General features: G+C 37.5%; 1 protein-coding gene across 4 annotated transcripts in view; it reads right to left on the reverse strand.

Annotated features, from left to right (window-relative positions):
- Nucleotides 1-15: 15 nt before the first annotated feature.
- Nucleotides 16-26,754, reverse strand: part of LOC131691974 (putative ferric-chelate reductase 1 homolog) — a 125,325-nt gene continuing 98,586 nt past the window's right edge. For 3 of the 4 annotated variants that reach the window (XM_058978789.1, XM_058978788.1, XM_058978790.1), the window contains 7 exons: nt 3,382-3,994; nt 3,172-3,325; nt 2,801-3,106; nt 2,515-2,741; nt 2,100-2,456; nt 834-968; nt 16-760 (listed from right to left, as the gene is read on the reverse strand). In XM_058978789.1, the coding sequence (XP_058834772.1) occupies nt 623-760; nt 834-968; nt 2,100-2,456; nt 2,515-2,741; nt 2,801-3,106; nt 3,172-3,325; nt 3,382-3,987 (1,923 nt within the window). In that variant the 5' untranslated portion in view covers nt 3,988-3,994 and the 3' untranslated portion in view covers nt 16-622. The remainder of the gene's footprint in view (nt 761-833; nt 969-2,099; nt 2,457-2,514; nt 2,742-2,800; nt 3,107-3,171; nt 3,326-3,381; nt 3,995-26,754) is intronic. The other variant, XM_058978792.1, reaches the window with a different exon arrangement.

Here is a 26,754-nt window from a genome sequence, read left to right on the forward strand (position 1 = left end):
ATTATTCTCAACGCAATCTGGATGGCAACGTTTATTTTTACTATCTTCATCGTGTACACAGTTTCCTCCGACTGATGGAATAGTATATACGGACATACAACTTGTTCTTTGATTAATCAGTAAGGTAGTCTGGCTGGGTTTCACTGACATACAAAAATATTTTAAAACATATAAATTGATACAAAAAATATCTATATCAAAAGGGGTCAGTAATGTCTCACCTTGCTTGTGAATAAATAAGTTCCAGGCTTTCCAGGAGCAACGAAATACATCAGCTTGTACAAGATGACACACTGTTATTCATACTCTAAACTTTGCTTAACATAAACTTTCATACTATACAATAGGGATTATGCGACACATTAAACGTTGTTTTTAACTCGCAACATGTGTTAATCTGTCGCTGGAATGGTTCTGACATTCGATACAATATAACTCATCTATACACACCTATCTACACGAGAATGCTGAATAAGAATTAGTAAGAATGTACAAGCGGAGCTTTCCGGAACAAGCGTAAAGCTTGTCTACTAAATACAATGTAACAATATCCGGGTTGAAACAAAATCGAATCCAGTGACAATCTGTGGTACTAAACCTAGCACGTTTGCAATAATACTCCTCAGTTCATAATCTGTTTCTTAATACTCTCGACGGCGTCCTCAATCGGGGCCAGCACGGCAATGACCACCAGTGCGATCACGAACGCCGCTATGATGAGAATATAGAAGAATAGCATCACCTTGCGGAAGCCGGAGAACTAAAAAAATGGAAAAATGAACAGCAAATTAAACCTCAAATAATCCTTTATTCTCAAATGATGGTGCACTTACGGCCGCGTCCTGTTTGCGATCTCCCGAGCTCATCGATGTTCGGGATGGAGTCATATCTGCCATCGGGAAGGAGGTCACACGCTGGGCGTTACGTCGTTCGCTGACGCATCCACCGATCTGCATCCAAGAGAGAACCTAATTAGGGCGGTTGGAAATTATCTGCTCTAATCCTAGGAACTACGGCAGGGTTAGTATGGAAGAGGAAGTTTGTGAACTGTCGGTTAGGTGTTGATTTATTTGTACATGGTAGAGTGTCATCCACTGCCCGGTGCGCCGAATATACACAAAACGACGAGACATAAGCTCCAGATCGGGTTAATTATACGGTATTGGTACGGGAGGTTTTCACGAAACCGAATGTTCATGGCCAGGATATGCAAGTATTTTTATCGCAACCAAGAAATGAATAGGTCAATGTGTTTTGATATAGCCAACTAATTTTGACCAAATACGTTCCTAACAAATAATTAATTTTTGGAAGAGTATATGTAATATTTAATTGAATGTAATGTGATAGATATAATCCTAATAGTTTCGTGAAAACCCTTACCGAATTCTTCGTTTGATATAATTAGTAGGAGAGGCACACAGGTCAATATTATTCAAAGATATTTCTACTACTATAATAACATAATAGTTTCAACTGAGATTGAAGTCAGATTCGTTTAGAATTTTACTGCGTCTTTTGAATTTCTCTAGCGCTTATAGTTGTCGTAACCTTTTAATTCAGAAGCATTGTTTTGGTTAAAACTTCACCAAGATTCACAAATATATTCTAAATATATCGAACATAAAGTGCGAGGACGTTGAAATCTTAAAGGTTTTAAAATTTCCAAACAAGTTTCTGTGTTTTATAACGGATTTTTACTTTACTAAATGGAAAGGGGACAATTCCAACAATTTCAATTTTTTTCCAGATGAATTCGCGCGCAAGTCGACGATTTGTTGAGGCATTTGTAGATGTGAAAGGAAAACAGAGGTTTCCATCACAGGTGCGATTAGGAATGAATATGTTTATAAGGAGCTCCGTTTGCTATTGAAAAGTACGAGTCATTTCTCAGCGGTATAAAACATTCCTTGTAGTTTGATTGTATTAAACTCCCATTTGCTGACCTAACAAAGACCTTTCTGTTCGCAGCGCAGGTACTATTTACATAAGAAATTATATCTCCACTTCCTGTCTGCGCAAAATTTATAATACATTCCTTGCATTGGCAGTATATCCAGGTCCACATATACCAGAACTGCCCAAACCACTCTACTTACGGAGAAGATCAAATGCATAAACACGTGGAACGCCACGAACGCAACCAGAATGAAATCCAGCCACTCTGGCAGCTCTGCCTTCTGCAGCTTAACCGCAAAGAATATGGCAACAATTCCGACAATGTGAGCCACATTGCCTCCCAGCCAGTGGAGCCAGTTGAACAGCGGTCTCCGCTTGGTACCGGGATGGGGTCGGAAGTAAGCACCGATTGGCTGCAGGAAGCACAGAACTGTGGTAACTGTGCCAAGAATAGCGTGAGGATTTTGCGCCTGCGACCAACCTCCGATTTCAACGAAGATTATGACGAAACCAGCCATTGTCAGCACCCAGGTGAGAACCATCAAGAATCTGTGCCACTAGAACGAAAAAAATTATTCATCAATCAAATTCTGAATCTGACATCAATTCACTTACTGCAAACCACTGATCCTTTCCGCAAAGTTGACTGCCTACCCAGGTCTGGCGGAAATATCTAGCCAATAAAATTCCAAGCGAGGCTGTTCCGATCCAAGCAGTCAACATGAACGCTCCGTGTAATCGCAGCAGAAGTTTCGAAGTTCCCTTTACTGGACCAACTTCAGCCAGAGCTAGTGGAACACCCGACACATGGCGACCAATGTCGTGATAGGACACATGAGTTGCTGCAAAATGTTGAATTGTTAGCCACGTTTCTTTTATGAAATGTGAATGTGAATATTACAGTCAGCAGAGCTTCCAGTTGCCAGCAACAGGTGGTATTTTCCGTTGATCAAATCAAACCTCTGTCCTTTCACAGTGGTCATGGCATCACGCTCAACCTGGCAGTAGATCACACCATCCTCAAAGGACGAACGTTTAAGTTGAATGAAGTTTTGAGCAATTCCCTGCCGAGAAACGCCATACGGGCCAGCAAATGTCCACGAGGCGTAAGCCTTAACTGTGCCTTGTTCTGGAACGCACTCAATGACCGAATCGTCACCCATCCTGGCATCATTCGATAGGCCGACAGCAATGTACGCTGGTCGATCTGTAAAGGATTTGAAATTTTGGTTTCATTAAGAATAGAATCATTTAGATGATAGCAACTCTTACTATAGCCAGATTTCATTTCAAAAATGTAGCGTTCACCCAGAACTATAGTAGCAACCACGGCACGGCAATTACGGGTTTCAATGCATCCATCGGGGAATCCGAAGCATCCTTTGTTAGTTCCACATCCTTCGTAAATGGGATCCACAGTTTCGACCTGGAATAAAATTCTTCGTTAAGGTTTTTTTTAACAGCTAAGTGCGAAACCCTTACCCTAGCACTAGTGGGCGCAAGGTACGACGGTGCCATGGTAGTCGACGGTGGCCTTCTTGTGGTAGATATTCCTACCACTGACGTTGGACTCTGTCCGCTTTCAACTACTTTAACCGGCGTGGACTCCAGGCCAACCCAGAACTTATCGTAGTCTTGCGCGATCGTTCCATTGAACACAATTTCTCCCTTGAAGTCGGTAGGAGCGATCCACTCCAACGTGAGGTCCTTCTTTGGTTGAGTATTGGTGTGGGTAGCAGTTGTACTCTCTCCGCCACAGTTGATCAACTTAATGGCACTCTCATCAGTCAGCTCGAAATGACCGACGACCTGATTCGGTGGGAATCGGTTGCGGGCTTGCAGCATGAAACCCTTGAACACAACATTTCCTGGGAATGATTCGATGTCGATATTTAGCACCTGGCCGCCACCGACAACCGATGTCACCGGTGTTATCCGGAAGGGCGAAGTGGTCGTCAGTGGAGGGATGCCACCACCGTGAAACGGAAGCATCGTATTGCATACACTCTCCGGGGCACCATTTGGCAGTGTGATGGAAGGACTAATCAGTAGGCTGAGCACTAGGACTAGGCTCAGCAGAGACCACATGTTGAGCCTGAAAGAAGAAGGGAAAACAAAGGGGAAGTTAGAAAACGTAACAGTAATACTTTATGTAAACATCAATCGGGATAAATTCGGCAATCAACTGATTCAGGACCAGAAAATGAAATATTTCCTAGTCTGTGGGGCATTATTGCTAAGCAAACTATCTTGGCTTTGTCACTAGTAAAACAGTATTGTATTATATCGCTTAATTTAGTAGTTGGTAGAATTCATGACTACTAAAATATAGAGTAGGGAAACATGAGGAAACTTGACCAGGTTTTCAGTTTAACCTACGAAAATCTCTAAAAAAGTTTTCAATCCTTCAAAAGTCAAAAAAATACAATGTGCAAAGATAAAGGGTGTCCCGCATCAAACTGCCTCACGGAAACAAAAGCTGTAGAAAATTACCTGGTAGACCGATCCTTTTCGAACTTTCAGACAATCAAATATAACCCATTACAGGTATACCTCGATTTAACATACTCACGATTTAACATACCCTCGATTTAACATATTTCGATTTAACGTAATTTTTGCCTCGATTTAACATACATGCAAATTTTTTTAATTTTTTTTTCATTATCAATGTTACTAAAACGAAATGTTAAGAATCAATTTCAATTTTTATACTATGATCCGCTTCCAATGCTTAAAGAAACATAATTTATTTTCGTTTTTTCGCTAGATTATGTTTAAGATTCTGAGATACAAAAACATTCTTATTTTGATACCGCACAACAAAATGAATACACGAATTTGTGGTTCAAGTTATTTCCTGATAATAGTTTTATGGGTTTTTATGTGTAAGATAGATAACTGGAAAGATAGTTGATGGAATGAAAAGGCGGTGATGAGATATTGGCGGACGGTGAGTCCCACTAATAGGTATTGGGGCTGTAGCGGTTATTACGAAACTGTTGGAAATTTGCAATGAAATCATTACAGTTCCTCGATGGTGGAGTGGTTAACGCACCCAACTAGAGCTTGAAAGGACATAAGCTCGATTCCTGCTTAAGATAATATCTTTTCTCAGGCTGTATTGAACAGGTGAATTTCTCAGTGCATGTGGACATTTTTCAAAAAAAACTTCGTTATGGATCGACTCCTCTTGTAAAAAAAATGCAAAAGACTATAATGAGGAAGATTCAATGTAGGACTCCTGGTAAGCTCACGGTGTTTATTTATCAATACCGGTGCTGGTCATTACTTAATGTAAACAGAGGAAGCCCACAAAAGCAATGTTATTCCGACACTGATTGTGATTATATTCTTTTTATATTACTGCGTATTCTGTATATCTGTATATATCACTCTCAACAACTGCAACGGGTAGAGAATGGTCGTTAGTAAAGATTGGGATTCGAATAAACTGTACTGGCATTTGCGTACGATTCAAGATGATCGAAGACTCTGGATACATGGTCCCCAGGAGTACCATAATAAAGGTTCACGTTCAAATAGAAATCTAGGAGATGGATCCAATAAATGAAAAAGGAGATAGATCTAATAAAATGAAAAGAAGATTTCCGTCTTTTTCGCCTTTTACAACGTGGGAGCAGGAAACAAGTGGATCAATTCTTGGCTTTAGCCATTACATGCTACGCGGCTACTTTGGAGATCGATAATAGTGACATCAACATTCTAGCGAATTTCACCTCCATATACATAAGGGCTAAACAAAATTTTTTAAATATTTTTTGTATTGTAATTAAAATGTATCTGTCGTGTACAAAATGATTTAATCAAACTTTTTCTTTAAGGAGAACTAGAGCGCTACAATGGCTTGTTTTGGTTGTTTTTTCAGCAAGTAGAACTCCTGTGCTTACAAAACTTCATGACTATTCGTTTGCTCGTGAACTCAAGTAGTGTACTCTTTTTGCATTCTGCGATTATCTGACGCACAGGTTAGTCTAACAAGATAAAGATGAGACAAAATAGAAACACAAATTTTCTTACTTACTAAAGTTAGGCATTGTGCTCTTCATGCACACAATGGTTAATCACTTTGTTGATGTTAAAAAGAATCTAATGAAAAAAATTTAACTAATACTGTACTGCTAATAACACTATTCTTATAAGTTATCCTGAATTCTGAGAAAATTTTGCGACGAACTTTATGATATGAATATCTGTTAGAATTGGCGAATACTTGGCAAGGTTAAGATAAATATGTTGTTTATGTTCAGAAGAGCAATCTAATTGTTTAATTGTGAATGTGACTTCTATATCACTGTTAGGTGGATAAAATCAGTAATATCCTCGTAAATATTTCGTACGGTGAACAAAAAAAATTCTATTCGAAAACTAATATTTCTTTTGTGTTTCGATTTAACATAAAATTCGATTTAACGTACATGATTGAATCGGAAAATGTATGTTAAATCGAGGTATACCTGTAGTAAGCTTTTAGCACATTAATTTCATTCAACTTTAATACCGTAAACGTACGCTTGCTAATTTCCATTTTTCCATTTCGAAAAACTGAAAGCGATAAAATACAGTGTAAACAATACAATCTAAACTACTTATACCCTAATTTTAAAGGGAAAATACCCATTGGATTATTTTCTACAGCGTTTCTTCGCGATGAAATTTTATGTGAGACACCCTATATTGTCCATATTCATGATTTTTTGCACAATTTTTAATTAAATTTTTCAAAAGGTATAACAGGTTTTCTGTAATCGCTTTTTTTGGTTATGTCTCCCCACTGCGGGGAGACTTGACCAAGGTGTGAGGAGACTTGACCAAAGGAATTTTGAAAAATCAGAACAAAAAATTAAACATTAAACATGCTGGACTCGTTTTTTTTTTCAATAAGGTCTTTGAGTACCAGTAGAAAATACAAAAGTTGCGCTTCAAAAATTTTGTTTTTTTATGCATTCTTTTTTAAGGATTAACTGCACTGCTTAAATTGCATGTTTGTTTACTAGTATTATAGTAATATGGTGTATCAGGTGGTGACGTGATTAAATTAAACAGCAGGTGCCACAGAATAGTAAATATTAGGAATTTTGTACCTTTCTTCAGTTTCTTGCCACTTGGTTTAGTGTCCCCATAAAATCATGGCCAAAACACCCCAACATTAGCTCTTGTGTTCAATGTCATGTATAACATGATATATGTACCATCCGTACGGTGAAGCGATCAGTCAATCTTTCCAGTCCGTGCGGTGTATAGCGACAAGCTTATTTTGTGCAACTGGACTGGTATACGCGGATATAGTGCTGGGTGTTGACATTTTGCTTTGTAAATATGTTCTCGCATGTCACTCGCTCTCGCCACAGAGACATGGTGTATGGTGTCGCGCGTCGGTGCTCGTTGATTGCCAAAAAAGACCGAACTTTCTCCATAAAATAACCGGAACATGGTGGGGTGCCCATGCAAGAGACCTGATAAGGCTGTAGCAAACAACGATATTGTCGGTGATGCAATACGGAGATTTGTGTCTCCGCTCCACTAGGAACATACATTTCGTCAAACTGGTTGTTTGCATATTACTTTGAGTTGCATGCAATCGACTCATATGATGAGTCTAGAAGTTCTGGCGTGTTTTCGCTGACAAATCGATTTTAGGACCTCTCATATAGATTGCTCATCCGATGCGATATCTTGAACCCGTTATTAATTGCAAATTTCGAGAGGATTGTCGAGCTCAACTCCCGTACTCGATTTAAGTCCTTGTATTTCGATTTCATGGCACAAAACATCAATTCTTGTTCGTATTATCAATCTCTCCCATGCTTCTGATTCAACTGTATTATTCAACACATCCATGCAAGAAGAGATTCGTGGAATCCCGGATCACATACGTCCGCAAGTAATCCCAAGCATCTTTCATAGTAAATTTTGAGAAGTCGACTGCAACAAGATGTTTTACACCGATGGATCAAGCTTCAACGGTTCCACTGGCTTCGGTATATTCAATGAAAACCTCACCACCTCCTGCTGATCCTGCTTCACTTTACGTCGCAGAACTTGCTGCTATTCAGTATCCTCTTGTAACTATTGATACTTTTCCCACCGATCATTACCTTATTGTTTCGGACAGCCTCAGCTCAATAGAAGCTCTCCGTTTGATGAATTCTAGAAAGCACATTCCATATTTTATGGGGAAATATGGGAGCTCCTGCGTGCTTTGTCTGTAAAATCGTATTGGATTACCTTAGTTTGGGTTTCCTCGCATTGCTCCATCCCAGGTAATAATGAAGCGAACTCTTTAGCTAAGACGACATCTATGAAAGACCAATCTGCTTCAATAAATTTTCCAATACCTCGTCATAGGATGCTAGAAAGCAATTAAGAGTTAGGATGGCGGCTGCATTCTATTATTCCGAAGGTATAATAAACCTTGGTTCAGTGGAATGGATGCGGGTCGAAATTTCACTCGAGTGATGTCTCGGGTCATGTTCAATCACTACACTTTAAACCTCCGACGTATTGGGCTCGCGAATAGCGGTATGTGCGTTTGTGGTGACGGTTACCACAATATCGAACATATTGTCTGGGCATGCGTCCATTACTGTTGTGTCAGAGCTCAACTATTGGACTCCCTTCGGGCCCGAGGAAGATCACTCTATATCCCGGTTCGAGATATACTGCCAAGCCGCAATCTCCTCTATATGCCCCTCATATACACCTTCTTAAAATTCGTCAATATACGGATTTAATTGCCCCCATTATTTTTCGTATCATTCTCAGAAGTACCTTTGTCCGCCTGTACCGTACACCAACGATGGTTAGATACAACTTCAAGCTGACACAAACATCTCTGAGCCAACAATCACGGAACCTACAGCAACAAACATCGCACGCGCAACGCGTTGTGTTGTCGATCGGCATCTGCCGTACTACGAAATCGTCTAGAGGATCTTCTACCGGCTCGAGGAGGCACGGTGTCTTTGTCGAACAACTTTATTCAAAAAAAATCGGCATCCATAAAACTTCGGGATATGAAAGAATGGACTTTTCCCTTTCATTTGAAAATAAAATTAAAATATTCTATCGGGGGGTCTAGAACATTTTTTTATTTTAAAGTTTTTTGATTGAAAACTTAAGTTTTTTTAATGAAATTATTTTCGCATTTGCTACTAATTGGTACTATATACATTCAAAAAATAGAAAAATTGAGAATCTGATGAACAATCCTACTGTCTACAACTTCGTATGCTATAAATCGATATAAAATCACCCGAGAAAGCTATTAAAATTTTATCAGTTTTTAGGTGTGCGCGGGGCCTATGGATTAAGAAGTCGATCAATAAGGACTTACAAAAAAATGTTGGGTTTAAATGAACAGTAAATTCAGATAAATTTCAATGTATTCAAAGTTCCATTCTAAGCAGAAAAAATATATTTTAAGATTTCTCCGGGTCTTGGGCGCAAATGACACTTTATGAACAAGGAGGTGTTGAAATGTGTTGACCAAATTTATTCGATAATCTTATACCTTTTCAAGATGTTGATTAATGTAGTAACGGATTTTATCATGCCTTTTTCATTTCTTTTCTCGCTCTAGAGGATAGCTAATGTAAACTAGAATGACCCTTCTTCCTGATCCTATCCTGCCTGGTAAAATACAATTGGCTTAAATTCAAAGCTTTATATTTGAATGAACTAAAGTAGACAGTTCGAGTCATTGTAATAAACGACATATTTTATTGCAATTTTGGGTTGAGAATCCTGTTTGTCTTTATCAATATTAAAATAAAGATGATTGAAAAAGAAAAAAAAGCTCTTCGAGTTTTGGATCCATGTTCGCTTTCTTTTGGGGTAGATTCATTTCATCAGAATTTAAAGATGCAGATTTTTGCTTGTCCTCAAATTTTATTTTCAAATCTAACACACTTCACATAATCTTAGAAAAAAGAACAAAACCAAGTTTCATAATTTCCTTTAAGAAGAAATTCCGGAGTCGTCACTCGTTGTACACGGATCACAACAGAAAACGCACAAGAAAATATCAGGCTGGACCATACATTCAGTAAATTCTCAAAGTAATACAAGTCTGTTTATTAAAGATCTCCCTCATAATATGGGATAAGAGCAAAGACAACATATCAAGAAGACAGAGTTGCCAGTTCAGTTCTGAATCTGGAGACATTAACAGCAATACGTCTTTCGGGTAAAGGTGATACTTTCTATATCTACTTTTATATTGAGATCGCTATCTTCGTACAATAGACAAAACCTTTATTTCTCATTTACTATTGCGATTTCTGTTCAATGTACAGCGACTCCCAAAAGTTAACAAACTTGAACATAAATCTCATCGAATTATTTTTCTATCCTTCATGAAACTGTCAATCAGGATTCTCAATTGAAATAAAATGAAATGACTGAACACCTAATCGAGTTTGATCAAATATAAAGTTAAAATTTAGGCCAAATATATCCAACAAGATGCTAAGAGCAAAAAGGTTGATTCAAGATTACATCAAGCATACTCCAGAATGAGTGAAGAAAAAAAGAATAAACAAATATATCTGTGACAGAAAAAAAATGTTTCATTTTGCTGCATTACCCAGCATCTTTCAAAAGAGTCTTAATTTTGTTCAAATTTTATCTACTCTTCTCTATATCTCCATGCTCCTAAAATATCATTGGTGCGCAAAAAACGGTGGAATATGGAATTATGTTTTTTACGCTTAAAGGTGGGACTTTGCTAGTATTCAGGTTCCTCTGAGTACACTGTTAAAATAAGTCAATCCATTTTTACAAATAAAAACGGCTTTGGAATAAAGCTTTTTAACCAATAGGCCCTGTGCGAATCTAGAAACTTTGATAAAAATTAAATAGTTTTCTCTGGCGATTTTAGATCGTAATGTAGTTTTCTACAAAGTTGTACACAATGAAATTGTCCATCAGATTCTCACTTTTGGTAATATTTGAATGTCTAAAGTACTACCTAGGGGCAAAAATGTGAACCAGTTCCATTGAAAAACCTAAATTTTCAAACAAAAAAACTTTAAAATAAAAAGTTGTTCTGGAGCCCCCGACAGAATATTTTAATTTTACTTTCAAATGAAAGGGAAAAGCCCATTCTATCACATGCTGAAGTTTTAGCGATGCCGATTTTTTTCGAATAAAATTGTTCTACCAACCACACCGTGGAGGACCACCCGGCGACCGAATACGTGGTGCTTCCTGATGAAGACCATCCGAGTCTGTAATACTTGTCGTTGATTTCCAAAAAGTTACTATCTTTCTCGTCCTGTCTGTCCCCTGTTGTCCACCCTATCTCCCCTGGCTCTGATACCCAGATGTAGGAATTAACCCCCCCCCCCCACCTAATATCTTTCCCCCTGTCTTTTCTAATTCTAGTTGTTAAATATTAAGCAATGGCCAACAATACTAATACTTATAAAAGTAACCCTATTTAACACCCCCTCATCTTAATAAAATTGAATCATTCCCTCAAGTTATTCCTAGTTTTTAAAATGGTTGTAAAATGTACTGCTTAGTTAATAATTAATTTCTCCAATAATCTCCCTGCTAAAATTCCTAAAGTGTATTACTGCGTGAAAACACTAAATGATCCTCAATCACGAATCTCACGAATATTATATGAAGCCCTCTTGTATATGTACAAGACAGATGTAAAATTTCTATAGTTTCACTATAAAAACAATAATAATAATAATCAAATGTGTAATCCCCTAGTTTTAAGAGTTTCAAAATGTTTGTTTTACAAAAATAGCACCTTTAAGCTAACTCAAACGTACCTTATAAAATAAACTAATTGAATAAAAAACATAACTAGCAGTGGCTTCCCACTGGAATTTTTCGGGTGCCAGCACGGTGTCACAGGATAATTTGCAAAGTCGGGGTGGTTTTGGATTGAGCTCAATACTGCAGGGTGCGACATGTGTGTGCTGCTTGAGAGTTTGCGTTTAAAAAAAAAAAATATTTTTTGCTTGTGTGTGCGTTACATCAATCCATGTTTTCGGCAGTTTGTAGATACGTAGGGTAATGAGCTTATTAGCACGCATGTTTCATATTTCGGATATATATGATACGGTTTTTATCACTAAGGCATCGGACAACATGCTTCCGCAGTTATTTCTAAAGCACGGGCGGACTCAACTCGATTTACGAACAGTTTCACTTTTGATTTGTTTTCAAAAGGTTACGAGATAACCTATAGTTATTCTTGGTACAACCCAAAAGTACTGCCATCTGACTAAGAGAATGCTCTGATTGGTTTTCATCCCAGGTTTGCACCATTATTTTATATAGATCGAATTCCTTAGGGCAGCGTAGTATTATATTGGTAGTTTCAAAGTGGATTTTACATAGAAACAATAACATTCCCAGCAGATCTTTTTGATTAATTCGACCAGTTTTGTATCGAACTATATAACTGATATAAGCTGTCGTTCTCTATGTTGCTTCATTTGAAATACATTTGGAACAGTTTTGAAAATATAAAGGGTATTCAACACATACACTCAGGTTCGAGGCAATTAACGACCTAAGGACACGTTTGGGAGCGGTTCAGTTCTAAAAACTGTTTTTTTTTTTAACTAGAACTTAATCTCTCAGTAGCAATTTGAGCAGTTGGAACACCCTTTAAGTTTTCTTTATTTTCTGGATAGACCAGCCTATTTTTGCTAGATGGGTTAGCTAAATAATGCCAATCAGCGAATGAGATAACTGATTGACTGAAATAAGTTGAAAAGTATAACAGAGAACATGGTATTGTACTTGGTTTTAGAATTTTGTTAAAGTTCATTGACTCTAATAAAATAGGTTTTAATGGGGTTGGTGTATAGAAAATTGTAACATATGGAAGCAGAAGAGTAAACTAGTATATGAGTAAATAGTTGTGATAGATTAAAATTCATTTGCGAATTATATTGCACGCTCTTGAAAAAAGATACATTTTTATGCCACCGTGGTCATGTCCTGTTCACAACCCTTCAATTTTTTTTCAAAGATCAGCAAAATATTCTATTTGCCTATATTACTTTTCGAATAATCCCTGCGCAGTGCGTTGTTATGCACAAAAATTTCCTCGGCTGCGACCAAAAATGTACACATAACACTGTTAATCACAATTTTTCTGGAACTTTGAAAGCATATCCATCAGTTCATACAAGTTCCACAGATTGATGACATATCAAAATTGTATAACAATCACATATTTAAACCACCCAACCTTCTCGCGATTCACGAAACTCTGTTGCTCACAAATCACTAACACTGGGTATCCGGCAGAATAAATCAACAAAACGATTCTTTACTTACTGTAGCTCTACAACAAAATTCAACACAACCCACTGATTGGCAGCTTAAATCAAATGAAAAACCACAATAAAAGCATCAAGTATTTAGGCACAAATGCCTCTGCAACCACAAGCTGCACTATAACTGAACTAGCGGTATAATATTTTTGGTGAACTGGCCATCTTGATGTTAAGCTACGACTAGAAAGGTGTTCCAAAAAGGAATCGGTCAAGTGGATTAATGCAACATTATTCTTCTCCATATCAACACAGCAAATTGCCACCATTCGCGACCGACGCCTTGAAGCCATTCGGTTCCCATTCACTCACTGTCTCGCGCTTTGTCGAGAACGGATATCACGTGCTGACCAGAGTAATGGTAGAGGAAGAGTGCCACCAGCACCGTAAATATCCGACTAAATTATATCTGGAGCACTGACCACCAACCGGAAAAAATCGGGCCAAGGATTTTGGAATAGTTTAGTGAATTCTTGATGTAAATAAGTGGAACGTTGCTGTTACCTGAAGGTTGAGTGAAGGCGGACGTAGTGACGAGTTGAATTCTGACTATTGAGTCATTTTATTAATACAAAACGACCTTAGCTACAATTTAGATAATTTTTGCAAATATCATATTGAGAGAGTAATAAAATACCGTGTTACATTCACCATTCGACTCAAGTCGATGAATTGTATGATTTCCTACGTTAAATGCTTTGTTTTAATATTTTCTGCGCATATCGACTATCACGGCCATAACACGATAATTCCCTAGTCGTAGAACCGTAATTGCATAATTTTTCTTATAATGACTCATTCAAGTAATGATTACAACACCGTAATCGCTTAACTATTTGTTACAGGCTTGAAAATCAACAAGTTTAACTATAATGGAATTTTTGGCACAGAAACCTCGTTCAGCTATGTTTACAGAATTAGTGTTCCATGTCAATTTAAACAAGCTCGTAAAATATACCTACCACATTAAGACAGTTTAGAAGGAGCGAACAAAAAGTAAAATCTGGATAGTGTGCAACGAAAGTAGAGTACAAAATAACGCATTTTACCAGTATGCTGCCCATGATCGCATATCAGTCCCATAAAGATAGGAAATCCTATAGAAAACGGGACAACTATGCGATCATGGGTAGTATGGATCCAGCAAAGTAAAAGTTCACCTTCCCTACAGGTGCTTAGTTTTGAGCAACTCACTCGCAGTTCCAGAAGCGCATCCGTCCGGGAAGCAAAATTAATGATACTACTACACACATACTTTCGAGCATCAGCGGTATCGACGTGAATACAGGAAGACAACTGTGCTTCAGCGAACATGAAGTTCAGTCGTAGATCTATTATCTAGAATTTTATACCATACACAGTGTACGTAAAATAATGTGGAATAATAAATCTTGCATGAAGCGAACATAACAATCAACCTACAGACACATGCACGCCCTACCCGAAGGTTCAAAATTGGAGCAACGAACCTTTCCAACAGCGCCGGTCGAGGCGCACCGCCTCGTCACAGGTACCTATAATGTGGTTCGCTCGTGAAATAATGGTTCATAAGTGCACCGACCCCGCTAAAACTGACCCTTTTATGCTTCTTCCTTTTCAGCTAAACTACTCCATCGGGCTCCATCAGCGTCGTCTATTGTGTGTTCCCTTCCAACCGCTAGCGCTCTATTATCTTGCAATAATTTGATTGACTACCTGGCGGAAAATAGCTCTCCGAGAAGCTCACGTGACTGAGCATACCTGGTGCGGTGCGGTAGGTCTGACAGCGAACTGCAATGCTGTCATCATTTCATGACTTGTTTGCCTTCAATTTATTTGCTCCACAAACACATCACGGGGTGCACTGATGGTCACCTGTCGAACGTTGTAATATTACTGAATCAATGTGATTAGTGGGATTTCTTGATGACTGAAAGACAACGTTATTTCTGGTATCACCTATTGGGCTAATTTTCAATACTAAGAATTAAAGAAAATGCAGAATGATTATACACAATAAGTTTCACGAAACATTATTATTAAGCATATTTTCTTGGAATTTTAACAGGCTACTATACAGCTGGTATAAGAATTTTTACACATCATTATATCATCCTCATTATTTTATTAATATAGTCGTTATATGATAGGATTTATTGAAACTTTTTCAAACTCAAACACTTTCAGTTTTGTAATTTTTACATTCTCGTCACATGTATGTGAACGTTACAATCATAATCGAGACACATGAAAACGGTAATGGTATTAGTCATGAGATATTTATCTTTTACATTTCACACCGTGGATGGAAAAGCCTTTTGAGAGATTCTATGAGAAGCCGGCCGACCGCAAAATATGACCCTCGCCGATTCGAATGAAACTTTGCAGTTGCTGTTGTTCAATTGGTGTAGAAACATTTATTCCATTTCTCTTTTAAACATGACCTGTTCGTTCGAGCTAACGTAGGTTTCACATTTATAAGCCAAACGCCACAGTAAATAGGAACGTTTGCCCAAAATGGTCTTTTGAACGAAAACCATTGAGTAAAATGCAGTTGGATGAAAAAATCACTGAATACTGTCCGGTTAAATGTCAGATAACCGAATGCTTTTTAGCCTAATGCCATTTGGCCGAATGGCTATAGTAAGATGTGGGTTCGCAAAACAACCAAATTCGTGATAAAAGATTTTTAGATTTTAGATTTTTATATCTAAATTTCTACTCCTTTGTAACAAGCTACACTTTTCATAGTGCTTGATTATAGAAGTTTTAAACTCAGGATCATTCGCTTCTTTTTCGTTTTAAATTAATCTCTGGCTTTATAAGCGGGTATGGGAATCGAACCCAGATGAACTACGTACTAGGCAATCGATTTACCAATTATGCCATGCTCCCAGCACCATGGTTTTACATTAAATGAACTAGTTAATATATGGTAACTGAATCCTGGGGGCCTTTCATGTATCTCCCGTTGTCGTAATCATTCTGAACAAAGTCGAAAATCAAAATTACAACAAGTAAAATGCATATTGCGATCTCAACATCAAATAAAAATCTTATTCTGATCTCAGATATAATTGTCAAATCAATATTATTTCTTCAAAAGGGCTAAAGATTTTTGAAAACCAACTTGTTTCGCTCCCTATTCCACGGTAGAGTGGAAAATCACGAAAAATACATGTTAATTCACATATTCACCCGGTAAACCAGGTTCACTTCGAACATCGGGGTGACTTTGATAACTCAAAACATTTTTCGTAGATGGCTTATTTAGCCTGAATATCCTAGCGAATTATTTATATTTCAAATAATTTTTTCTCTAAACTGTTAAGATACTGATTTGTTATTATATTCGTGTACAAAAACTTCGAAAAGCGAAATTTTACTATACCTTATTTTTCTGAAGGTTCCTAAAATATTTATTTATTTATTTATTTGGGCGTTTATTTTCGTCAAGCATATGTAGACAACATAGAATGGTATCACAATATTTGCTTATATACTATACATTATTTCTAGGATTAAGTTCAAATTTAATTTGTTTTCTGGACATGGAAAGGTCGATTATTACACAATTTGCATTATAATGACGCATCATTCTATTGATGGGGCTATTTTTAGCACAGTTTGTCCTAAAAGATTGTTCTTGGAATAAAGTACGAGTTCTTAGTTGACGGCTAGGTACATAAAATTTTATTTGCGAAAGTAATGAGGCGGATTGTACACGTTGAGAAATAATGTCGTTGATAAAGCAAAGTATGGCAAATTCGCAGCGTTCTTTGAGTGTTTCTATGTTGATGAGCATGCAACGTGCTTTATACGATGGAAGAGCAAATGTCGTCCAGTTTAGTTTACGAAGTGCGTACAAAATAAATTGTTTTTGGACTGATTCGATGCGTTCTTCGTACAGGACAGTGTATGGCTTCCATACTATGCTGCAATATTCCAAAATTGGCCTGACATATGTATTGTATGATTTTATTGTGTAAGGGTGTTCAAAATTATAGCTGAAACGTTTAATAAAGCCCAGAATACTATTTGCTTTATTTATTATTGTATCATAATGTTCCACAAATGTGAGCTTGGAGTCTAAGATTACGCCCAAATCTCGTACAATTTTGCATTTTTCTACTAGTTGGTTGCCAAAGTGTATGTCTATGGGAACATTTAAAATTTTTCTGCTGAAGGTTATTGTGTTACATTTCTTTACGTTAAGTTGGAGTAGACTTTTGCTACACCACGTGTGGAATAGATTGATTTCGTTTTGGAATATTCCAGTGTATTTGACATTTCTTATTTCCATGAAAAGTTTCATGTCATCTGCATATATAAGCACTTTTAGATATTTGAGTATAAAGATAATGTCATTTACGCACAAAATTAAAAGAAGAGGGCCTAAGTACGAACCCTTTGGTACGCCAGAGGTGACACGAATTGGTTCAGAGAGTATATTCTCAAAGCGAACTGTTTGTTCGCGTTGCGTTAAATATGATTCGAACCGTTTCAAGAGTTTATTTTCCATACCATATTTTTGCAGTTTGAAGAGTAATAAAAATATGTCAATACGGTCAAAGACTTTACTAAAGTCTGTGTAGAGAGTTTCCACATGCTTGCCATTGTCCATTGCATTTACAGTTAATGTTACGAATTCTAAAAGGTTTGATGTTGTTGAGCGGACTTTATAAAAGCCATGCTGTTTGCTTGTTATTTGATTTTTGATTTGCTGGAATATTTTGTCATTTACTAGTTTTTCGAATAATTTTGGAATGCATGAGATAATGGCAATCCCTCGATGGTTTCGAATGTCCGATTTAGTGCCTGATTTAAAAATTGGCACTAAAAAGGATGATTTCCATATTTCTGCAAATGTTCCATTTTTCAGTGACATGTTGAAAATATGTAGTAATGGTAGAGTAAGTTCTTCTGCTAGATTTTTTTAAAATATTGGACAATTCCGTCAGGTCGAAGTCCTTTTGATGCGTCTAGGTTTTTTTTAGTGCAGTGGTAATTTCGTGTTCAGATAGTTCGTGGACGGAAATGTCATTTGAAAATACAGGTATAAATGAAAAGTAGTCGCGGTCTGTTTTGGAATATGAAGTATACACTTCTTGAAAGAATTTTCCAAATAAATTGCAAATTTCAATACTTAGATTTGAATTAACAGTCAAGTACCATCACGACATTCCGGTTATATCGCGGACACTACTCACCCATTTGCAACGCGAGTAAAACAAAGATGCTTTTATGGTTAAGGTTTCTACACATACTTCGAAGGACGTCTGTTGCATTCAGTCATACATCAAGTGAAGATAGCTGATCACATTTTCGCCTTATTATCGACGAACTTATCTTTCAATTTATTATGTTTTCCGTAAATTCTGTCTCTTCCTCCGTATTCTTAAAAAAATCACTTTACGCCGGGTTCCAGGCTCGCACATAAATATACTCTTCTGAAAAACCTAACTGATGGTCGTCCTCAAAGACTCCAACATCCTCTTTTTAAACATACACATTTAACTCGGTCGGAGCAAGCAAATTGTGTTACTAATGACATGCCTTTTATGAAGTACTACCGCGTCTACATACCTGCTCATAAAGTTGAGATCAACGGAGTAATCACTGATTCGAGTTTGCAGTGCGTGGATCTACTGAAGCACAGAACGGGACAAAATGGTGTGTCGCTTCACAAATGCGATAGAGAACGTGCCTACTGTGGGGAGAGTTCATCATGCCCAGCGTACAAACACCACCCGGGATTCAGTGGACTTACAACCACCAAAGACACTGGTCACGAAACTCTGTTGCTGTCTGATCCAGCGCAAAACGAACCACAATACAGTACTTCTTTTCTTGTGTACATTGTCTTAAGAACAAAGGAAACCGTTCGATCTACTTTTTTCCTCTGCCAAGTTATAGCAACAAAGAGCAAAGTGAACGACAGTTAGTGTATCTAGAACAAAGGAAACATTGCATCATGAGCGAATTTGATGAAAAAGCGCTACTTCAACCCAACACAGCGGTTGTTGACTTAAGATTTTGTTCTACGCGACCGAGTCTTCGTAAGTTGGAACATTTTCTGAAGGTGAACATGAAGCTTAGGCTTAAGGATGTCATATATCTTCAGTATCACCACTTGCGCAGTGCGGTATTGATATCATTCAACACGCTAGACCAAGCAAAACGATTCACTTTACAGCACAACCTAAAATACGTGTTTGAAAGTGACAGTGTGAAGATACCAGTATATATAGAAAACAATTATATAGATGTAAGGCTACATGATTTGTCACCGCGTACGCCCCATGAATCAATTACAAAATACATGTCGCAATCCGGAGAAGTGGAATCAGTCACACCTGATACTTGGAGAAACTTTTTCCAAAGTATTCCCAACGGTATTCTTGTGGTGAGGATGCGGGTCGTAAGACCTATTCCCTCCCACTTGACTATAGAATTCAAATATAAAGAAACTAACATCAAACAAACCACGCTATGCACCCACGAAGGGCAGACTCCTACGTGCAAGTACTGCAACCAGACGGTACATCATGGAACACCTTGTGTGGAAAATGTTGAGGAGAATGCTTCACAACAAATTGCCCACACATCTTCGGCAAACCAATCCGAAACACAGTCTTCAATAACATCACCAAAACCACAAACGGTTGCCAATTTTGTGGCAGCTGTTCAAGCCATAATAACAACTGTAAAATCAGCATACAATACTTCAGAATCAACTGCTAGCACCATCGGCGAGGAAGCAAATAACAACGACATCGGCTTTACGCTCGTGACCCGTAAGGGCCGTGGGAAAGGAGGAACATCTGATCGTGAACATCAAGGCGATGATGACATTGACGGCAACGATGAAAACTCAATCGACCCACACCCCTTTCCCGCCGCGAAAGAAAGTCTCCCCCCGCAATATAAAGTAGCGTGGATGAGATCCAAAGGACGCTCAATAATTTTTGTTTTTATACATTTTTATATTATAATTATTTAAGAGACCCACGGCTCCGTTAAGCTACCGCAATGAGCCGTGTCGAATAAACAAATTTGAAAGAAAAAAAACACCACTCGGGGAATCTGATGCGTACTCTTAAATGACACTTTTTGCAGAAATACTAAAAAAGCTGCGCCATTCACCACCAGCCGAAACTATGAATATTATACGTATAAGTTTGGTCACTCGAATTATAAAGTATAATGAATTTGACCCCAGAATATCTTTTTATTTCGATTATAGAGGTTTTAACCTTAAAGTCACTCGCCTCTTCAGGTTAGAAAAATCTCTTATGACAAATTTCTGACCCTATGTGCAGGGTCGGGACTCGAACCCAGGTGCGCTGCGTACAAGGCAATCGATTTACCAACTACGCTACGCCCACCCCGACCCCAGTATAACAAAGAGTATCTTTTCAGAATAGGTTTAAACAAACAATTGAATGGAAAACGTTGATATCAAGAACTTAAAATGTTCACTTAAAGGTATCCAGGTTATCAAAATCATCCCGGAATTCTGAGAAAACAATCCAACCTTGTGCTTCGTACATCGATTCACGATTTAAAAATATTAAACTTGGGGAAAATGTGTTGCATCTAAAAACAAAGTAATCAAAGTCACTCCGTTTACGGTAGCAGTTGCAAAAGTTTTCTCTGGTGGAATTATAGCTAAGTGAGAGAAATCAACAAAACAAAAGTTTGTTTACAAACTATTTTCAACAGTTAGCATGGAAATAGTAAATTTTCATATCATTTTCCTGTTTCTGTATTTCATAGATTTTTTGGAAATAGCAAAATATCACGACCGACCAAAACGAGAACAGTATGAGCTATCATTATCTGCAATATCACAACATCAAGTTTGGTTTTCTATTTCCTATCAAACTTTAATCGGGATCTGTGCCGTCAGCGCGGTTACTGCCTTTATGTTCGCGGTCATTGCTTCTTGCCCTTACGGGTCACTAACATGAACCATCCATTATTGACAGTAGTTTCCTCACTGATGGTGTTGGCTGTTGACTTTAAGGTACTTGACGCAAGTTTTACAGTCGCTATTATGGTCTGAACAGCAGCCACCATATATGTTTCAGGCAGGGATAGTAAGGGACCATTCATAAATTACGTAACGCGTTTAGGGGCGACAATTTGTGACATATTGTGACAAATGGGGGAGGGGAAGTAAGCTAGAACGTTACGTAACATGTTTTCACACTAGAAAAAAATTTTCAAAGGATTTGTTACGTAATAGGGGAGGGGGTAAATAAGTTTGTGACAATTTGTTACATGGGGAGAGGGGGAGTCAATTTTGGGCAACTTTTGCGTTACGTAATTTATGAATGGTCCCAGTAGAGGCTGCGTGTTGAAATTTTTCCGTAAATGAGCTTTCCTCAGCGGTTTCGGAGCTGAATTGTTCATAACGTACCGTCTGTTTGCAGAGCTGGAACGTATTTCATTGTTCTTAATATGTACAAAGACTCCTCTGTATAATGATACTACCTTATTGTAAGTTGTACTAGAGGGTCCGGTAAGATGGAATGGGTCGGTCCACTCGCACTCTCCCCACAATAACACACGGAAAGCAAGAAATCAGCTCTAGTGCTAAATCCAATTTCTGTTTTCGATTTAGTTGAATTTAACAGCAAAACCGCAAAAACAACTAACTGTCTAGTTAAAATTCAGCTTATATTTTTCTAAAAAAGTTTGTTGTTTTCAAGAGAAGGTTTTAGCTGAATAAAATCCTGGACACAATCCTGCAAAATAAAAACTAAAAATAAAATTGTCAATTTCAACTTCGTTTGCAGTTGAATTCAGGAATTAGAACAATTATTTTATATCTGAGCTGTTTAGATTTGCTGTCGGAATTCAGCATGATGAATAACAAGAGCCTTTATTGAATTTATCAACTAGAAACATTTTTAAAATTGAGACAAGCTTTCGCTTATGTCAAGTTCAGTTGAAAATGAGTAGTTGTCGTGGAAGATTTACTCACGAAGTGTTCATGAAAAAAAATTGGTTGCGGTGCTAAAAACATATTAAAAATAACTGATAGAACATTGCTTTTTTAAGGAAAAGTATATCTTATGTTTTCCTTTATATTGAAAATCATGGTAAGTTTTGATTTCTCTTTTGATGGGGGAAAACAATAATGAATGTAAAACATATCAAAACAGCAACAAGCTATAGGCACTTTGTGAAAAATTTATTGTTCACTTAAGGTTGCAAAGCCAATATGTGTGCAGAATCAATGGGTCGTGAATTGGCCATCGTTGACTCGTGGTTTGAAGTGGCAAAAATTCTTGAACATAAAAAATCGATTCGTTTCTAGTATATTCAGCGACGCCTAACAATTCTTGGGGACCAGATATATCATCAATATTGAGATTCTCAGCCGATCTATAAAAATCCGCCACATGTAGTCAGCATTGTTCGTATGAATCCGGTTAACATTTTGAAAGTAGGTTGTGTCTGAATTTTGATCTCTTATTGATATACCTAGTCTGATTGTTTGCCCTCCGCGCCTGGCAATAAACTATTGTACGCGTCCGAAATATGTTCATAGCGACAAAGACAATCACGGCTGGCAAATTGGTTATATCGTGTAATAGACACTTTCGTGATCTTTATATACCACCGTTATTCGCATAATTGTCCCATGTTCTATGGGATTCCCTGTATACGTTGGACAATTATTCGTAGAACGGCAGTATAGCAATAAACCAAGTACTTGCAGCAGTTAAGATCTGTTGCAATTGAATTCTGCTAGTAAGTAGTAAAATTAAGCCACCACCCTTGTTTGACGTGGCGTGTGACTTGAGACAAATCATTTCACATTACTGCACAAAACGTGCTCCATACCGTTTTAATCAATTTCACGAAGCGCACATCAAGTCTTCATTTGATGCAGTTTCGTTCTGTAGATGCAAAATAAGCTCCCATTCATAAATCACGTAGAATCAAAGTGAGACGGGAGGTCTACGTTTGTCTGCGAAGGGAATGAGGGGGCGGGGGGTTCTATCCCAAAAGCCTACGTAGTTCTTGGTCTTGGGGGGGGGGGGTCGATTATTGTCCAGCTTACAACGGAATCGTCTTACTTCGTCTCGATACCAGCAAATGTTCTAAGAAGGCGCATTGGATATAGATGACATTACAGCTGGAGTGAAATGCTTTGCCATTTGATTTTATTATACTGTTTGGCGATTGTGTTGAAGGCCGAAAGCCCTTATCTTCCTATATCCAGATCATAGCAAAAGTCTTTATCAAGGGATAATGACCCATATCCTGGTTTCATTTTTCTGTGTAAGAAACATTAACCAGTCTTTTTGCAGCCCTTTTCTACAAAAATGTGTTTTACTTGGTGCGTTTTCACTGGGATGAGCAGTTTGTAATCCACCACATCTATGCTCTTAAGCAACTACACTGTAGTAAAGCTAAAGATTGCTGCGACCATTCTTCATTTCAGATACTCCTGGAAGTGACACTTGCTTTACGCCAAGAGTTTGTTTCAATTTGTCGAAGAACGTATCCAACTGCATAAGCATATTCGAAATGTTCTCCAATAATCATTTTATTCCGACTGGCTAGCTGGTAAGTCGAGGCACTTAAAGAGGATGCAATCAGAACAGCCGATGCACTACCCGTGAAGAATTAACGATTACTATCCAGATAAATTTGTCAGACAATGTATAATTTGGGTATTATATGTTACTTACGGTAGGTCGCCTACTTCTCTGTATCGACTTGGACTTCCATTCGGATAATTTTTTACAAATGACGAATCTTTATTTCGCCTTAGTTTACTGGGGAGCAACGTCCGACAAAATCGTCGATTCAATCAAATATTAATCGAACCACATAAACGAAAGATGTTCGTCAGACAGGTTGTATATCCGCATGAGCAGAGCAAAACAAACTTGTTAGCATATCCAGGTCTAACCTATCTACAATCGTCTTGTGAATAATGTGAATTATTACTAAATTAGTTAGGCACCTAACCAGGGTTGCCACATTTTTCAAAGAATATCTAGCAGATCAACTAAAAATATCTGGAACAATCTGTCGCTTGACAGCGACCTCAAAGTCATCGAAACTCATCAATCGATTTTTGTTAAATTTGGGAAAATATTCCCCAAATTTCAAAAATGTGTGTGCAAACACTTCTATAATTTAAAAATTTGTCAGAATGAGAGATTTGTCTTTTTGTCTGGAAGCTGCAAAAAACTCCAGTTGTGCCAGATAAATCTGGCATAATGGCATCCCTGTATCTAACAGTTAATATTACAAAAATAAATAAAACCTCCCAAGTCCACTTTTCTTCCGTTCCACAAAGAGATGCCAGGTACGTAGCAAAAATCTGAAAAGATTGTAAATAGTAAGCAAATATCTTCATGCTAGGTATTTGAAACAAAAAAAAACGTTGTTGCTGGGAGAATGCCATGAAATAAATGCACGGTATAAGAACCTGCTTGCATTTCACAATTATTTGCCATAAAAATTGTTTATATAGAATACTATTGATGCTAAATATCCGAATAGCTGTAAAATATGCAATTACCACATATCTGCAGATTTGGCACTACTTTTTGGCAGGGAATGAAGCCTCTAGAGGATAGAGAAGACCTTGAAGTTGAAGACGAACAATAGGTTTGTTCCAGTACACGGAAGTTACTCCCTGTTGCTCCGGAGCAAAAAATTCTTGCTCCTTTTCACTCCGGTTTGCTACCAAAAGAAGAAAAAGGGAAGAAGATAATACAGGAACGTTTTTCTCCCTGTTTGCTCCGGAGTACTTCCAGTTTCTCCTGGTACTGGAACAAACCTAATATTATAAAAAATCAGCTGGGTGTACATTTAAAAGACATTTATTGTGCCTTGCAGAATAATCACTCGATATGCGATTATATGAAAGCTCAATTGAGATAGGCGCGTGACAGCCGCCTATATAAATTTATAGGCAGCTTTTTCCTTGAAGCTTTCGAAAAGCACACAGCTGGCAGAAAAATAAAGCTCCACTGAATCTGCTTGCGGAGCAACTGCGGCTATATTTGATGCGCCTTTCAGACGCCCGCAATGTGAGATTTTATTATAAGCGCGACAATATTGATGGAAGTTTTAACGTAAGCGCAGGGATGCCATTATGACATTTATCTGGCACAGCAAGAGTTATTGCAGCTTCCAGACAAAAAGACAAACCTCTCATTCTGCCTGATTTTTAAATTGAAGAAGTGTTTGCACTCACATTTTGGAAATTTGGGGCATATTTTCCAAAATTTATAAAAAATCGATTGATAAATATTGATGACTTTGAGGTCGCTTTTAAGTGACAGATTTTGCCAGACATTTTTAGTTGATCTACCAGATATTCTTTGAAAAATAGTAGCAACCCTGCGTTGGCATTGAGTTCTTGTCGGTCGGTTTCACCAACACTAATACAGTTTCTTGGTTGAAAACAATCCCATTTGCCTTTGCCGTTCATTATTTGCCACCTGTTAGTGATGTAGTATTAGTGTCATGTGACGTGTACGTACGTAAGCCGTAGAAAAGTCTATTTAGTGGAGCACTCTAGGTAGAGTGTGGCCATGAAGCCATGACGTACCCAAACGAACATGAAATTTCATGTATTCACAATAGGAATACGTCAGATTTCTGCTCGTTTGGATACGTCTTGGCTATACTCTAACTAGAATGTTCTACTATTTAGAGGCAAAATAAGTGTGCTACAGTGATTTTGTTTTTTTTTCAAGTAACCTAGTATAAGTTGTAGATCTCATCAAATGCAACACAAAATAATATATGATAAATATTGTATACCTCTAAAATATAGATTTATAGCAAAATCCAATTTTTTGGGACTTTCGGCACTAAATAATTTGCTACGTAGTCATTTTTTAACCGATTTTGCATTCATAAAATGAATTTTCCATTTGCTATTTTTGTCCATTTGTTTAATAAATAGTCGGTTTTGTGCCAATAATATGAAAACAATTTTTTTATGATTTTTTCATAAAAGTTATGAAATTTGCTCGACAGTTTTGCAAAAAAGCGTCTTTGTTTTATTGAAAATTTAGAGACTATTTAGTTCCGAATCTATCGGCCTGAATATTACCAAATTGGTTGAGAAATGACAGTTATTTTTTCATACCCCACTCATGTAAAATTCATCTTACGAATACCAAAGTATCATGCCCCACCTGTACATAATGCATTGTTCTGTTATGTTGTGTATTAGGAGCTTAATAATTCCTTTTCCGCTTTGTTCCATTCGTGAAAATTTTGTTGACGAATTGACAGTTTGCTGAAGTAATCAAAACTAAAGACGCTGAATCCCTCTGGATAAAGACTCGACACGTCAATCGTTTGTTTGCCAGATTGCTTTCAACTTATGGTACGTAGGTTTTATGATCTCTTATCCGTCGTCACTTAAGTGAAAGTGATTATCAATGTTTTCATTAGTTAAAGTAATAAAGCAAAATACGCTGTGTTACGTAGCGTTATTTTCAAGCATCAGTTCGGCCGAAATGACATTTATTTTTCGAAGATTCTCTAAACA

This window comes from Topomyia yanbarensis, chromosome 3, assembly GCF_030247195.1.
Source record: "Topomyia yanbarensis strain Yona2022 chromosome 3, ASM3024719v1, whole genome shotgun sequence".
Lineage (NCBI taxonomy): Eukaryota > Metazoa > Arthropoda > Insecta > Diptera > Culicidae > Topomyia > Topomyia yanbarensis.